The sequence below is a fragment of the Epargyreus clarus genome, unplaced genomic scaffold (assembly GCF_041222505.1).
Source record: "Epargyreus clarus isolate Ecla_fem2 unplaced genomic scaffold, WU_Ecla_fem_2.2 ptg000023l, whole genome shotgun sequence".
In the NCBI taxonomy this organism is placed as follows: Eukaryota; Metazoa; Arthropoda; class Insecta; order Lepidoptera; family Hesperiidae; genus Epargyreus; species Epargyreus clarus.
Window position 1 is genome coordinate 14,554,386 of NW_027332230.1, and position 16,774 is coordinate 14,571,159.

A 16,774-nucleotide genomic window follows, 5' to 3' on the forward strand; every position below is an offset into this window, starting at 1 on the left:
TGGCTTAACATAGCCTCCGCCCAATCTGATAGGTACCTATAATTGAGTTTACCACACCAAACCAAACCAGACTCAGCCTCTTATTAACCTCGGATAGGTTACACTATTGAACTACTTTACAGTGTACTTTATCGTAACACGACAGTAGACTACTACTACTACACCCACCAAAAAAATTACATTTAAAATTGTGTTAAATTTTCCAAACCCAGAATGCCACTTACAGACTTTACATAAAAATATCACGAAATATACCGTAAAACGGCTATCTCAGTGTAAATCCTCTCGTTTCATAAAACGCTGAACGGAGGGGCGGTTGAGAATAATTCTCGAGGCTGCGAACGCAAAGTTACACATAAGCGTGAGCTTTGTACGTATTCCCGCACTGCGACATGGAGATCAATTTTTACTTTATTACACGAGCCTTTAGAAAAAGCTTAAAAAACTTTTTTCATAAAGATATTTCTGTTGATTTCATACTATAATATACGAATACATAGGGTACATAGTTCCGTCGGTAAACTAGGCAAATGGTAAAAAGACGAATTTATAGGTTTTATTTTTGTTCTGGGTTTTGAATTTTTTGGTCATTAGTTTGTCATTTAATGATGGTAGAACCCTTGGAGCTTCGACTGCGGAGGCATGACGCAACACCATATCTACCTAATAGAAGTAGTATACACTGATGTAGTCTGGTTTAAAAGACATGGTTAGTCAAATGCACTTGCACTAAGCATTCCAACTTAGTCCTCAGCGATCTGTTGTCAGTTACTCGCAGTTTTTGCACTAGATAATCTAAAAAAGATATTTTTTTAAGGATATAGGTTTTCTATCATAATTATGATGATTCTTTTTAGTCCTGATAGCAACACACCTTTTAACTGCAAGTAGATTCGAGTTATATTTATTATTAAGTACAAATGTCGAACGCAAAGGACATAAGTATATTTTTGTACCATTTTTATCTTATTCGAAGTATTGAGTAAATTTCATCAACACCTTAAATTACAGAAGCAATCAGTCGTTCTAAGCACCGTCTTTCCTTTAGAATCGCTTTTCAATGAGGCTCCGAGAAAGGTTTGAAGAAGCGAAGAGGCCGGAATAATGTTGTTTGAAAAGTTCGAGTGAGTGGAGGCGGCGTATTTCCCAGTTTTCATTTGAACGAAGTTAATGTGTGTTTATTTTTACTTTTCTCTTGTAAGTATCTGACTCGATATTATTATAAAAATACCTTCGTAATACTTATTACATTATTTGTTTGATGAAATAAAGACTTTGCCTTTTATTGAAATTAATCTTTTATTTAATTAAACTGTTAGCCTGATTTACCTTTTTAACGCTCCTAAAATCCTTATATAACGTATGTAAATGAGCACTGAGAAAATATTTTTTAAGAAATAATTAATCAAAGTAAGCAATGAAATGTGGCTTAATAACATTTTATAGAGTCAATAAAAATTACATATTTTAAAATGCTATTTCTGTGGCAAACGGAACTAATAACTAATTTCGATTTTTTGGTCGCATTTTATTGTGATACATATTTACAAACCTGTTTGTAATCAATATTGTTGTTATAAAATTGTGTATCCTATTTATAACAGTGTAAATCGCTGCTGTATTCTGGTTTATACATTATGGTAAACCAGAAAGAATTACAGGTAGGTATCCGGACAAAGTCCTGAAAGGCAACGCATCTGGTGCGCATCTTATCTACGTACCTACATCGTATAATCCTATTTGAAATTCATCTATTCATTACAGAGGTCCACCGGCAGCAGTACCGCTTAACCACATGTTCCTTTATGATTCAATGATTCAATTGAAAAAGTGTGTAAAGAACGGAGTTAATATAAAAACTTTATAGAGAACGGGGAAGTTCAGAAATTTACCTATCTGGGTCTTGGCCAGGCCACTGTAGAGTATACGTTATACGTTGCTTAAATCAATATACCACCTAAATAACTGACTAATGAATATAGGGGGCCATAGTTGAACACACCTGACGGCATCGGGTTGCCTGTGAAACGTTTATCACTAACGTTCCCGGCGCAAAATCAAAACCTAAGGTATAGGGTACGGTGACAATGTTTAGAATTCTATGAAACTTTCCTATACTATATTGTGCCTATTTCCTTTTTGTAACTCTTCGTTCTGCTCGTATCTGTAGTATAAATATATGTATAAAGAAAGATTTTGATAGTGTAATAAATTTTAATTAGTAGTTATATATATAGTGTATTTTAATTATTTTATACTTATTAATTATTACCAATTACTTTATACTTGTATTTACTTATTTGACATGATAAATTTCGTGAAAATTAGATGTGAGGAAATTAGCTTAATCATCTTTATTCGTTAAATTTTGAAAATACAATGACATAATACAGTCAAGCAGAAATTTCATGACTTTTATCATTAATTATTAATTAATGAAGTAGGTAACATCAATAGTCGGAAATGTATCTATGTAACAGCGCCATAGAACATACTTAAATATATTCCTGAATACTGTCCCATTTTTAATTACAAACTATTGCGATCGTAGTTACAAAGTGTTAATAACACCCGCTAAACAATAATACAATCGCTGTTCATAGAAATTGGAAACTGACGCAAAAATGCCTACGACTGACTTTGACGTCGCTGGGTGTAGTTTAACGCAGACATGCTTTTGTAGATGGTAGAACTTTCCATGATTACACTGCGGTACCGACTTCATACCTACTTTCGCCATATCACAAAAACAAGTACCTATATGTACCTAGGTACTATTTGATGAATGTGATATTAGTAATTATAACTTAGTGCTTTCTAATTAGGTTTCTCTATTGAGGATTCCTGGATTTGAATAACGTATTACTGAATTTCGGATGTTAAATATAGGTATTTAGGGTGTTCTCAAAGGTGTGTAATGTGTGTTCATTAACGTAATGGACGATGAATTAAAGCCTTATCACTCTCTAGGCAAATCTGCCCAGCAATTCATATCATACCATAATCAGAACCTTTAGGTCATTAAGAGTTCGATAATAACACGAACCCTTAGAATATAACTATGTAGGTAATAACTTTTCATGTAATATTAAATGCCTACAAAATAAAGTGTTTATGGTACACATTATAACATAAGATTTCAAAGCGGAACGCGCTTAAGACTGCTGCTAGGCAGAAACACGTATGGCTGTAGTGCCCGCGTCGAAGCACAGAGGTTTCTAACACCTTCAAATTACCACCATGGGGCCTAAAAGCTCACTTTGCTTCCAATTTTTAAAAATGAGCCTAAAAGTTCACTATTAATGTCATATTTCTATTATAAAATATCACAAAATAAAAAAGCTTAAAAATTGCAAATAAGTAGGATTAATATAAATAAACCTAACAGTACTTTAAATGTATTTTATTTTCTTTTATTTCTAAAAGCTAGCCGTTATTGCATAGGAATACTGCATATGCTGACAATGCGAAGATATGCACGAGTTGTATTACAGCACCGACCTTCGATGCACATGCGGTATGCAGTTGTTTGCCAAATATGATAAGCCGTGTAGTGCATGTAATATTACACGACAATAATATGTTCATTTCAAATCTGATGTTTTAAATATTTGTGTGAAGTATTTAAATAGATTTTAAGTAATTTAGGTATGTGTAGGTTTGTCACCTACACCTATTTCTGTCTTATAGTACCAGAATAGAATAGAATTGCAATATTGAACGGTATAGTAAGGCATATAGCGATAATATAAGGGTAGCAACACATTTGTGATTAAGTTTCCGGATTCCTGTCCAATCGAATTTCATGTCAGATATTGATGACTTGCAATGGACCTTCAACATCACATAGTATTCCATACGCTTCTGGACTCTGCAGTATCTCAGTCATGTTCTATACAAGACGACCATACAAAAATGTCTACAAGTGATCCTTTAAGCCACATATAGCCAATTATGAGTATTTACCCAATAATACTTTATTAAATAAATCATATTATGAAGAAAATAAAACCAATTATAATCAATCATACAATATGTATTTAATATAAGATACAGTACTTGTGACATGTGGACAAACCATTGTATTAAAAAAATCTTAACAATCACTACATTGAACAAATTTCAAGGTTCGAGATTAAAGTAACATTTACTATTATTATGCCCAAATGTGTGATAAATTAATTGAGGTAGATCTCCCACCGTCCGATGTGGGTCAAATTATAATTAATTTTCGGATTTCACCATAAGGGGTCAAGCAAATAAGACAACGCATTAAACATTATACTATATATAATTAAATATCTACAAATTGAATATAAGTAGTGCACACTATTCGGGATACAGGCTCCACACATATAGTTACTATGGATCTCAAACATTTACAATAAAGGAGAACATTCATATAATAAACGCATATAGGAAACATGTTGAAAGACAACTCGCGTACACTACACTAGTCTAATCTCGGAACACAATCCCGCGATCTACACTCGCGATCCCGGGATCGCGGGATCGAGCTCACCGACATCCCACCGAGGCGCGAAGCAAATTACATCTGCCGAATAATACTTAGTAATAAATACTTAACTATTTACACTCCAGTATCGTAAAACCTGACCGAAAACGTCACCAATTAACTACCCCATTCACTACGCACTACAACAGCGACCCCAGCGTTCGCGGTCAGCGCTTCACTCGCCATTTGTACATTGAACGCAGCCGTAATGTGTTTCACGCCTTCACATCAACATTAGGACGAACCGCAAAAAATCTAAATGCGAACCAAACTAGCTTATTCGAATCTGCTAAGAGAAATAACATAGGACCTTTTGTGAAATTAAAAAAAATAGTCGAAATCCCATGCCGTTCCTTCAAAACAGTTCACTTACAGGATAACTATTGGTCGCGACAACCGTTGTTCCCGTGAAATACTTGTTCTTTATCATACAATTTTCGATAATTGAAATTAAATTACAACTTAAATTACACCTTAACTGATGAGCAAGTTTACAAGGCACGAATGCCCGGCACATGCGAACCGAAACGAACTCACACATCCAAAATACATTACAACTATTGTGGCAGTGATAAAAATATATTGATCCCCCGACCGATGAGCAGCCCTACGTATTGACTAAGCGCACGGCAGTGAAAAGGCCAAGTTTTGTACATACACACATAGGTGGATTTCGTAACTAAGATTATTAAGATATTATATCTTAAGTATAAAATTAGTTTCCTAGTCCAACCAGTAAAAAAATATATTTAAATCGAAACAGCATTGCTAACACTCTTATACCAACAATTACTCTCCAAAACATGTATTAGGCGCATAAATCAGTCGAGAGGATCTTCAACATCTTTCCCGTTTATTTTAACAATTACTTTTTCATATTATTTAACCCGAAGATTTACGTTAACAAAATATTATTTCTCTGCCTACAACTCTCCTACCTAACCTACGGGAGCTAGATCACTTACTGAATTAGAATTTTAGAAAAATGTCTCCAAACACTTTAATTAATATTTTATCGATTCACAACAATCAAATGAAATTTGTACTCGAGCGAATATAGGCCAATTATTTATTTGCACGGAACATAAATGTTGGAAGAGAAATAAAATTTATATGTGTTTTGAGCAGAGTAAAGAGTAATTCGCTAAAAAAATGTGTTTTCTGAAGAAATAATCATTCTAATATTGCTCCACTGCCGATTAATTTGAGATCATATCAAGTCCACAAGTTACTCGGTTAAACGAGAAAACAATAAAACACAAATTTTGTCTTTCTGATTTTGGTGTCGAATTTGACTATTAAATTAAATTTAAAAAGTGAGCCAATAAAATATGGCACTACCGTCAGTGCTGAAAAAAATTAGTCTAGTTTTTTTATTTAATTTTATTTAAAAGAAATAAATCAGTACATTGGAACCTATCCACGGATAAAAAGAACCCTTAAAATCTTCATAAGACAGCGTACGATCCCACATTACATCACCGTCTCCGTTCAGGCACCAACTTGACTACGAGATATTTTTTCTATTACAATTCTTTGGGTCCACACCCACTCGGAGTGCGTTAAGGGGTGCATATCGACATCTCTGTCGTCGCTGTGCGAGCGAGCGAGATAGCGAACCGGCATCCCCGAACGCACTCGAGTAACATTTCCTAGTGCACATTAGCATAACAACGACCAACTTTACCATACCCCTAACGCTCCAAAGCTAATTCCGAATTCGTTACGCCTAACGTACGTTAAACTTTACAGTCGCACGGCTCACGTATCAAATAGTACATAATCAGCCGTTCTAAGATCCCTAATAAGTTATCTAGTTCCTTATAACATTCTTATCAAAATCATCGTTACTCTTTAGGGCGTTTGCACAGTCGCGACTTGGGGATGACGAGCGTTGGTACCGCCGCGATAACGCGACGTGACCGCTGCGTTTGTGAAAACGTCGCCAAATCGCAACCGCGTTGCATCACAGCGAATGCCACGGAACGCATACGATGTCGACACACTAGTGACATACTCACTCACAAATTCGACCTAACTTAACAACTACAGGCACTAACTAAAAATACTAGCGAGATCGTGTGAGCACAGAACACAATGTTTTATTCATTATATAGTCCACAATAATTGAATATAACACCTTATTTTCTAAAAGGCATTAAAATGACAATGTATGTAGAGTCATCGAAAAAGTTTCACATTTTTAAAAATTCGACCACAAATCTACCGTGGACATAAAATATGGAAGTTTGATGCTATCAACATGTCGGAACGTGTCTCGTCAGCTTAATTTCAGGTGTCAACAGAACAAGTAAAAATAAAATGTTTATCGCAGTAAAATTATGAAACCGCATACTCGCTTCAGTAAAAAAATGCTACACTTTACATAATATCAATTTTAAGCTTATACCTCAGACCGAAAGATAAACTTCGCTTCTAAAAAAAGTATACATATGTAATATGAACATACTACGCTCATAAAAAGCATGTAGTGTCCATTGCGTTCGGTGCGAAAAATCTCGAATGGACCATTACGATACGACATTCGACTCGTTGTGATGACGTAAATTGAAGATCAAAGAAATTACCAAACATAACTTAACCATGACATTCAATCACTCAAACAAGTGCAAGTTTTGTTTTAATGCAATTTTCACGCGCTGTTGTCCATTTTTTTTTAGTCCGAGGCTTATACAAAGTCATTTTATTTCGCTGTAGTCAGATTTAAAAATGTCATGTGATATTGGAAACGTTTACAAAATGTTATTGTTTTACAAAATGAATGCGTCTTTAGTGCGAATTGTTATATTTTAACAAAGCGAACTGGTGTAAGATCTTTTAAATTGGCAAAAACGAAAGTTATATAGATGAAATTATTTCACCAGTACGAGAGGAGCTTCGTTGTCTTTTCTTAATTCTCAATAACATACAAAACACATTTTTTCAATATAATACACGCTAATAATAATAATAATCTTTAATAATGGAATAAACGATTGTTTTTATTATGTTATTGTATTAAATATGTAATAGAAAATATTATTCTATCAAAACATGTGAAAAGAATTATGGTTAGACCAATTTCGATAAATCTTTGTAAAAACAGTGTTGAAAAGTCGTGTATTTTCCAACATGTATAATTAGTATAGAGAAAAACCAAATATATCAGCGAAATGGTAGACATAATAATATATTACAAATAATTACATTTTACAATTACACTTCTGTTGACATCTGAAAATTCCATCACATTTCCATTTCACATACATTTTATACTTCGAACGAAACAAATGACATTTAGTATTTAAACAATATTTACAAAGGGATAAAAACAAAACAAAAATTCAATATATCTATACGTATAATAAAATGCAAGCAGGATATCTGCTCTTGTCATTGAAATTAAAACTAAAAATTTCTTCTAAAAAAAAGTAATGCTAACTTATAATCATATTGTGTTTTAAAAGTAAACGTGGATTTAAATCATAGATACGTCCTGACATTAATAAGTTGTAGCAAATAAATGGACCCATAAAAAATAAATTAATATAATTTTAGGTAATGAAGATATAATCATTAATCATCACACTAATAATCATACAATAATCTTTCAATATTTTAACAAAATCAAACCATGTACCACAATATTAACATGCATGGTTGAACCACATTTTTTGTATGATTTTGTATATTTTATGTAATATTATTTATCAGACAAAAATTAGATAGGCCGTACCTACCTATGATTTAAATTCACATAACAAAAAATACTAAACGTCATCGTTTCTAACATATCCAGAGTTACCTTCGTCACATATCCTTCAAATCCTTTATCCGAATACAATCTGTCCGAACAATAATCATCTTAACATTTTTTGCATCTCTAATCAATTATTTATTATTGTTAAAAATTACCAAAAAAACCTTGTGCGTGGAAGTATCTGTTGTTCACTTATAAATCTTATCACATAGTGTTATTGCTAACAGTACGGCAGTACACACACTACCTGTATTCACTACGTATTAAACACAACTTGAATGGCAGTGACTAAACATTAGACACGAATCGGACAAACTCACGCGCAAACAAACAGACATGCAAACAGTCAGACAGACAGTCATACAGACAGCTCGATCCTTAAAGCGTCATCGAAATTGCTTCGTTACTAGAACACAGGATTATTGGACTATACGATATCAAAATTGAACTCTATCGCCCTAACAATAACGAGCTTCATATGATATGACTACGCGGTAAAATATGATATAAACCGTTCAAGGTAAATCTGCGATGGGCTGAGGCACTTGGTGACAAAGAAAAGTGTAAGAAAGAAAAAGATAAAGATTAACTCTTCTCTTTCTATCTTTCGTACATACACATCCGCATGTTCACTCGTAATGTCACATTGTATCCAATGTCACATATTTGCAACATTTTCGTACAAATTAAACACACAAACATATTCGCGCACCTATCGCATTAATAGTAAAAACGTATTATCCGATATTATATTGGAGTTTTACCCTTGTCTATAATTACTCATAATGAACGTGTCTCAGTAATCAAGTGAATTTTAAAACGACTTTGGTTATTATCAGAAAGAAACTTACAGCTTTGAACGAAGGTAGTCAACCGATACCTTAAATCGAAAAAATAATAAAAAACAAAACAAAAGAAAAATCTTAATAGATTTAGAAAACTACTTGAATACTGAGACAAGTACACACAGACAACATTCGAATTCGTTAAATCGCATAAACGTACAAAATTGGCACCACAAAAAAAAAGCAAGCGGTCACAACTGAACCTCGTCACACACGTACACGTACACGTACACGTACACACACCGACCAACACATTCAAGCCGAACCGAACCGAACCGAAGCGAACCGAATTGAACCGAACCGCTTAAATTATACGCTATTAATTAAAATATTATATAAACTATACCTATTTACACATTGGCAGTGATCCGTTATCGCCGGTCGTTCCGTTATACTAACTTAGTCGCTATTCAGACTAATCCGTCCGCTAACCTCCGGTGTTCCCCGAAGATAAAATTTTAAACTATGTCGTTTGTCACGACCCTAACATCTTTTTTACACTTGACGCTAACTATTTACATATCTCGTTCGTACTAGCTACTACTCGAGCCTAGCAACTAATCGGGCGTGCCGTTCAATATCATATAAAAATTAAGAATCAGTCTTGTGAGTATATCTTCCGTCTGCCCTCTGGCTCTTTGGCGGCGGTGTTAGGGCACGTCACGCTATCGCCTATCAATTTATTGAAATAATATATGCAAAATCGTTTAAAATACCCCAATAAGGCGGTCACATCGAAAAACACCGAGGACATTGAACACATCGCAGTGATCTCGGTCGGTAGTGTGACGTGCGCTAGACGAGGTCGATCGGCACTATCGTGTCGTTTACTGTGACATTTGTTCGTATGTGCAGCGACACTATAGTTCGGAATCGTTCAGATCATGAATACAAGGTAGATGTGTCAAGTGCGAGCTGTCTTTGTCTCTCTGATATTCGCGAAATTGACATATAGCTACTTTCCATATTTATTATCACTGTTACGCTTAAAATATGCAATTGTGACTGCAGTATATTGATGGATATTACAAAACTTTTTTTTTAAACTTATCGCGTTCTATTGCAAAGATATTACCTTCCTAAATTTGTTGCATCGTATTCATAAGACAACTTTGATCAAAATTGGTCGCGTTATACATCAAAAACACCTTTCGAAATCGGTCGCGTTATATACGAAAAGACATTAATTCGTTCGCATTATCCCCATCTACCTCGCTCCACGACCCCGGCGTTACCCCACCGGCCCCTACCGCCCCGAGGGCCAGAAGGCGTTCCCGCCGTACCGCCGGCCGAGCTTCCGCTTCTTCGCGCCAGTCACCTCGACGCGTTCGCCGCGCTCGTCGTTCAACACCATCGGCAGGTTGGTCGCGTTGCACTCGCTTCTCCCCTCGGCTCGCTTCTTCGCTAACAAGTTGTTGAGCAAGCGGGACGACGTGCAAGTCCGCGTGGGAAGCAAGCGAGACGGCTGCGGGGGCGGGGGCGGCTGTTTCCTAACCGGCGGCGGCGACGGAGTCTTCCTATATGAGTTGCAGAACTGGTCGTACAGTTGCACCTTCGTCCGCGCGGGCAAGTCCGCTATCTCCACCCGTTTTATCCGCTTCACGTCCTTCTCCGGCACCCACTCGTCCTCGATCCTGCAATACATGCACACGACGTTAGATTATGTAGGAAAAATGCCACACAGAGTTGCACTGCAAACACAGCTGTGGCGTTACAATCTGGAAGTAAAGTTACACGGTCAATTTTAAATAGTTTTTGATGTATTTTTGAAACACAGTCGAGATCTGGGAGTGTGTTTGCAGCGTTTTAGGGTTGCTAAATCCTATTTAATAAGAAACATAATTATGAAGTAGCGTACAGTTACAAGAACATGCGAACTAAGCTAACTAGAATGAAGTGCACATGTCGTATTATTAATATCACAAAACAACCTACAGCGTTTTAAAATGTTACAATAATAGTAAGCACACGATTGGAATACAGGGTTCTCAAACATTAACTGATATAATAATGAATTAAAATTAGCCAGCGATGAATATTAAGTAAAATAATGAATGCGTGTTTAAAAATGCGAATTTTTCAAATAGGACTGGCAACCCTACGTAAGTTGCTAGCAATAAAATTCATAGCATTCGAAAATATCTGTGTGGCACTTTGTCATGGCAACATTTATAATTAAACATGCCAAGCGTGATGCGTGAATCCCGAGGATCAATTGCAAATATTTAAAGTAACTTTGAAATATTTTAATGATAATTTTGATTTTTTTTTACAAAGTGCCAATCACTGTAGTATATACCACTTATATTTCATTACTAAATAAAATGCATGTGATCCTCACGAGAATGTTAGAAAAAGCTACATTCGAAGGACCACAGCATAAGGAACTGAAAAATTCTGACTTTTGTTATACTTTGATTAGATTATGAAACTTTTTTTGAAATGACAAAACTATATCAGTTTCTATTATAGTGAATTACATGAGATGAACTTTTATAACTTATGAAGTTTTTTTTTTAAACTGTACCAATTTTTTTCATGTTCTATGAATGCGTGTGACCCTCCCTTTAAAAGGCGAAAGCACTAATCATAAAATAATTAAAAGAGGATCAATAGAGCAATATAATTTTAATACTTTTTAGTATATTCCTTGTAATAATTTTGTTCTTAAAATATATTTCCAATCAGATTAGATTATTATTATATGCCATAAGATCCTCCTACTATCAACTTACGGTATAATATGTTGACAATACATCGATCAGGAAGTTTATGAAAAAGTGCGTATTTAATTTAAAATGACTTTTTTATTTTGTAAGTAAAAATGTCACAATAAATTAATTTTACTAGAAAAGAAGTAATGGAAAGGTGACAATTCTAAGCCAGGGGTGAAATGAAAAAATATTAGAAATAATAAATTTAAATAATAATTTTAGCGTAAACTGAAACCACTGAATAAATATATATGTATCAATTAAACAGTCAAAACGCCAAACATTCGATACACGTATATATAGGACATATACTACTGAACCCACCTAACTTTACCTGATATTTATTTTATTACATTTATTTACCCGACAAAGTCAGTGCTGGAAATATCAATTAGTGGATTAATATCGATATCAAAATTTTATCTATCTGCTATTCTATCTCACCGTAGTTCTTGCAACAATTAACGTAAGTACGTATCCTTTTTTTAATCATTTTTCCAAACACATCGCCGGAACGTGTTATATTATTAGTAGGTATTTTCTTAAATCAAGGTTAAAGCAATTTCCCTAGTAATATGCAAATAATCACACTCCCATCTATACGAAGACCTCCAAACATTACTCCAAAAACAATGCTTACCTGAAAAATACACATCGTTATATTATCAGGAATAAACATGACAATATAAAAATGAATACCATATGCTAAATATAAAATAAATACAGGGAATTTTATATAGTTTATATGTAATATGACATAACATCTCGATTTTACTAACGACTAACTATGTTTCTATGTATGTATACATATCATCCGATATCATAAAAGATTGCTAGACGTACTAGTACCTACAGTTGGCAAATATAATACATACATACATACACCCAATCATTCTTATTAACCTGCTAGTGCGAAAAATCATTTGTATGTTTTGTACTAAAGTACCCAATTTATAATTGTAAATAAATAATTAATAAATGTTAAAAAATCTGTTTAGAAATCCACGTGCGTGCAGGTGGACGAGCTTTCACACATACGCATGTACGCGCGCAAACACGAGAACGCACGCAGACATACACGTTCGCAGAAATGCACGCACGCAAAAAAACACGTCACACGCACAGACAAATTTTGTCGATAGTAACATACGACGACCCTCTGTCACAAACGAACGTCATTCACCAACACTTGTGACCTTAATATCTCTCTATTAATCAACCAGACGCATGTAATCGGAGGTTTTTTTTTTAAAGATATAGCAGACGAGCATGCAGTCCATCTGATGGGAAGTGGCTACTGCCGCCTATGGATATCTGTAATCAACCTCAGATAGGATTAGATATTCCTACCTGAGGTCGGCCACAGATGCGCCGCTACCCCTGAGGACTAAGCTGGAACGCCTCGGAAAAGTCTGTCTCCCTTACTCCACCCTTCAAACTGGAACACAGCAGCGCCTAACACTGCTGTTATGACGCTGAAATAAATGTGGCAGTAGTAGCGACGGAATCGAACCACAAAGGGTTCTACCACTACTACTACCACCTTCGAGAACTTATGTAGTTCATGTATATTGTCATATAACGCAATACTCACACATGCGGCGGATAGTACGTGACGAGCGCCTCCCGCCTGCCCTCCGCGGCGTTGTACCGCGTGGCGCTGACCGCGGCGTGCAGCGTGAGCGTGTGCCGGCCGGGCGGCTCGCGCAGCGGACACGCGCCGCCGAGCCGCCACCGCGTGCAGCGCGACAGCCGCCACGCGAGACCCTCCATCGTGCCCGCATCGAAGTAGTCGAACATGCGCGCTGAAACAACCGGACAAGATTTCATAAGTAAATGTTTAAAGGAAATGCATAAAAACAAAAAAAAAACCTAGGACTTCAAAATATCACCTTTTAACATACCAACACCATACATATCCAACGCCAGCGCATATGTTAGAAGTCGTCAACGCGTTCGGGCTTTACAGCATGTTAAATATGGATACATATTTACAAACATACATAGATACATAAATACAATACTTCGAAATCAAAATACAAAGGATATAATAATATAGAGTTCATGAACTTTTTGAATTTTTACTTTTATTTATTAAAAAAAATGGTCTTCCTAAAATATTATTCCTTTTCCTTTTTTTCCTGTTCGCCCTTGGAATATCGAAGTATATGTATATACAACGTATTATTTTTATACTATATTGCTTTCTTTTTATTAAACCAATCCGTACTATACCAATTTTGTATCATGCAAGAAGCGTATCATAGGAATAATACATTTTTATTTTTATTTCATCAATATGCATATCACACAAAATATATACAGCGTATTTTCTTACAATATCGCGTGTTAAAACCAAACGACAAATATTACAAAAGAATGACGTCAGTGTTTATGGGCGCAATGAAGTAACACAATGAACAGCTTCCGTTAATGATCATAAAAGTAGCACAGCGATGGACGACCAATCTAAACTACACAATATACAGGGACATAATCCCATAAAATTTGTTGCCACATATCACATATGGAATATGTTTCATATTTGTCCAAGTTATGGAAAGATAGTAAAAAAGGCGCTAAAGTACTCGAGTTTCGTTCCGAATTGCTTTTCTTTAGGTATGACTCCTATCCTATCCATAGACCTATTCAAAATCCGATCTATCGGATAGACTACAAATTTACCTATTGTTGAAACATTAAGGTTAATCTGTGATAAGTCCATAACCACAGAATGTCTCATATTAATGAACAACAATATTTATGACCTATATAATTTTAGTATAGCGACAAGGTCCACAAAATTGTTATCAACATCAAATAGCAATTTCTTCAAATATAAGTCCTGTTTATTTGGCAAATAAATACCCATATAACAATTCTGTTACATCAACTCACCCGACCAAGGCTGTCGTCTATACCGCAGCTTCTTCCCATTCCGTCTGATGAGCTTGGAAGCGCTGTCCGTAGTCTTCTTGTTACCGCCAGAGCTGCTCGACGACTCGTTGAAGTGGTTGTTCACGTGACGCTGCAGCATAGTCTGCAAAACACAACCGTACCGTTCACAGCGGTCCTGATGATACGCCGATATGACTTATGATATGATTAGCGAAACGATATTGTCAGTACAAAGTTAAGTTTTTTTTTATAATACAACTTCAACTTTTATACAGGAAAGCATACATTATTATCAATGTAATTTATTAGTCTTGATCGAAAGTAAATAGAAGATTTCTTTTGCGGTCACAGAATACAAAAAAATAAAAAAACAATCGTTGAGTTTGCTTGCATGTGAAACGAATTTACATTTTTATTCAGAATTTTAATTTGATATTGTTACAACGTGATATATTTTATGCATTATTTTCGTAGAACTGTACTAACAGTAAAATGTAAAACGTAAAAAAACATTTTACTTCAAGTATTGATTTTAATTTTAATTTGGTTCATAGTAGAAACCGAATTATAGAACTACTAATTTTAATTAATAGGTACACTGTAATGAAAACGATGGTAAAAGGGTATGAATCGAGTTAAAATAAATAAATACAACATTTTCTTAATCTTAAAACAATACTTGTTTATGTCCTCCTGCGTGGTATTACTATTATCATCAATAACATCATAGTCATCAGTCATCAGTGGAAAACAAATAAAAATTACAATATCTGGCAATAAATTTATGAAAACATCATAAAATTTGAATAAATTTATTGAGTCGATATACATAATATAACAAAATATTGAAGAAATATCATCTATGAGGAAGTACTCCCATGATAGTAATGCTGTAGCCGCTCCTCCGTCCTTGGGAAAAGAAAACATAACACCAGTTTACGTCCAATAAATTAAACATAATCGACTAAGGACACATTCAAATTAGTACCAAAAATGTCACTATAACAAATCGACGACACATTATAAAAGTTCGAAGAACACCAAAAAGACATATAACATGTTTATAAATTCAAATGATGAAACAATGTTGAATTCGACCATTTGTCATGTGACACGTGACCCAATAGTGATGGAATCACGACACGAAGCATTATTTCTTTTTATAAAACTACAGACGAGTTGTGAAAAGTGTATAGAAGAAGAAACACATAATAAAATTGACGAAGAAGTAATAAAATTGCTACACACATAATAACATTGACGAAGAAGTAAAAAAAAACGAACGAAATTGTTAATCGAAGAACATGATCCAATCACTATTGGATTGGTCGTGATTTGTAAGCAAATACTACAAAGCATTAATACTAGGTAAACAACAAAAATATTTTGTAGTGAAGAATAGGTCCGTTTTCAAAAATTCAAAATTATGTTAAAAGAGTACATACAATACAAAACGAGTTCTAAAGTTGAAGAATAATCACTGATGATCATACATACTAACGCATTAACTCCAAATCAATGAACACGGCTTCTCGTAGCAAAATATACACACACATATAAAACATGAATTAATAAAAACCATCATAACATACCGTCAGAACGACATAGACAATAACGCATTCCGAATTTGGTTTTCCCAAAGGCGATCACTTAAGAAACGAGCGTGTTATTGTGGATTCGTTTTGGCGATGTGTAACCTGGCTCCTAAGAAGTCACATTAGGTTACGTATGGAACAAGGAACGTAATTGTACCTGAGTTGAGAATCTCCTGTCGCAGCCGTCGACGATGCACTTGAAGGGCTTGTTGCCGCCGTGGGAGGCTGCGTGCCGCTCCAGCCAGTGCCGCGAACACGAGGGCTTTCCGCGCACCTTGCACTGCTGCCATAGGCAGACGTAGTTCGATTTCCCTTCTTGCGGTTTTACGTGGTCCGTCTGAAATGCATCGATTCGAAAATTTAAACTAAGATTTTTCGCCTCTTTATTTAATTGGGATAAAATCAAGAATTTATACAATACGAGCTTTTGCTCGCGGCTTCGCTCG

The 16,774-nt window shown here is 35.1% G+C and overlaps 1 protein-coding gene across 3 annotated transcripts in view; it reads right to left on the reverse strand.

Annotated features, from left to right (window-relative positions):
- Positions 1-4,015: 4,015 nt before the first annotated feature.
- The window catches only part of jing (AE binding protein 2 jing), a 193,798-nt gene continuing 181,039 nt past the window's right edge, over positions 4,016-16,774 (reverse strand). For all 3 annotated transcript variants that reach the window (XM_073085748.1, XM_073085750.1, XM_073085749.1), the window contains exons 3-6: positions 16,486-16,665; positions 14,734-14,875; positions 13,430-13,640; positions 4,016-10,755 (exon numbers count right to left, since the gene is read on the reverse strand). In XM_073085748.1, the coding sequence (XP_072941849.1) occupies positions 10,368-10,755; positions 13,430-13,640; positions 14,734-14,875; positions 16,486-16,665 (921 nt within the window). In that variant the 3' untranslated portion in view covers positions 4,016-10,367. The remainder of the gene's footprint in view (positions 10,756-13,429; positions 13,641-14,733; positions 14,876-16,485; positions 16,666-16,774) is intronic.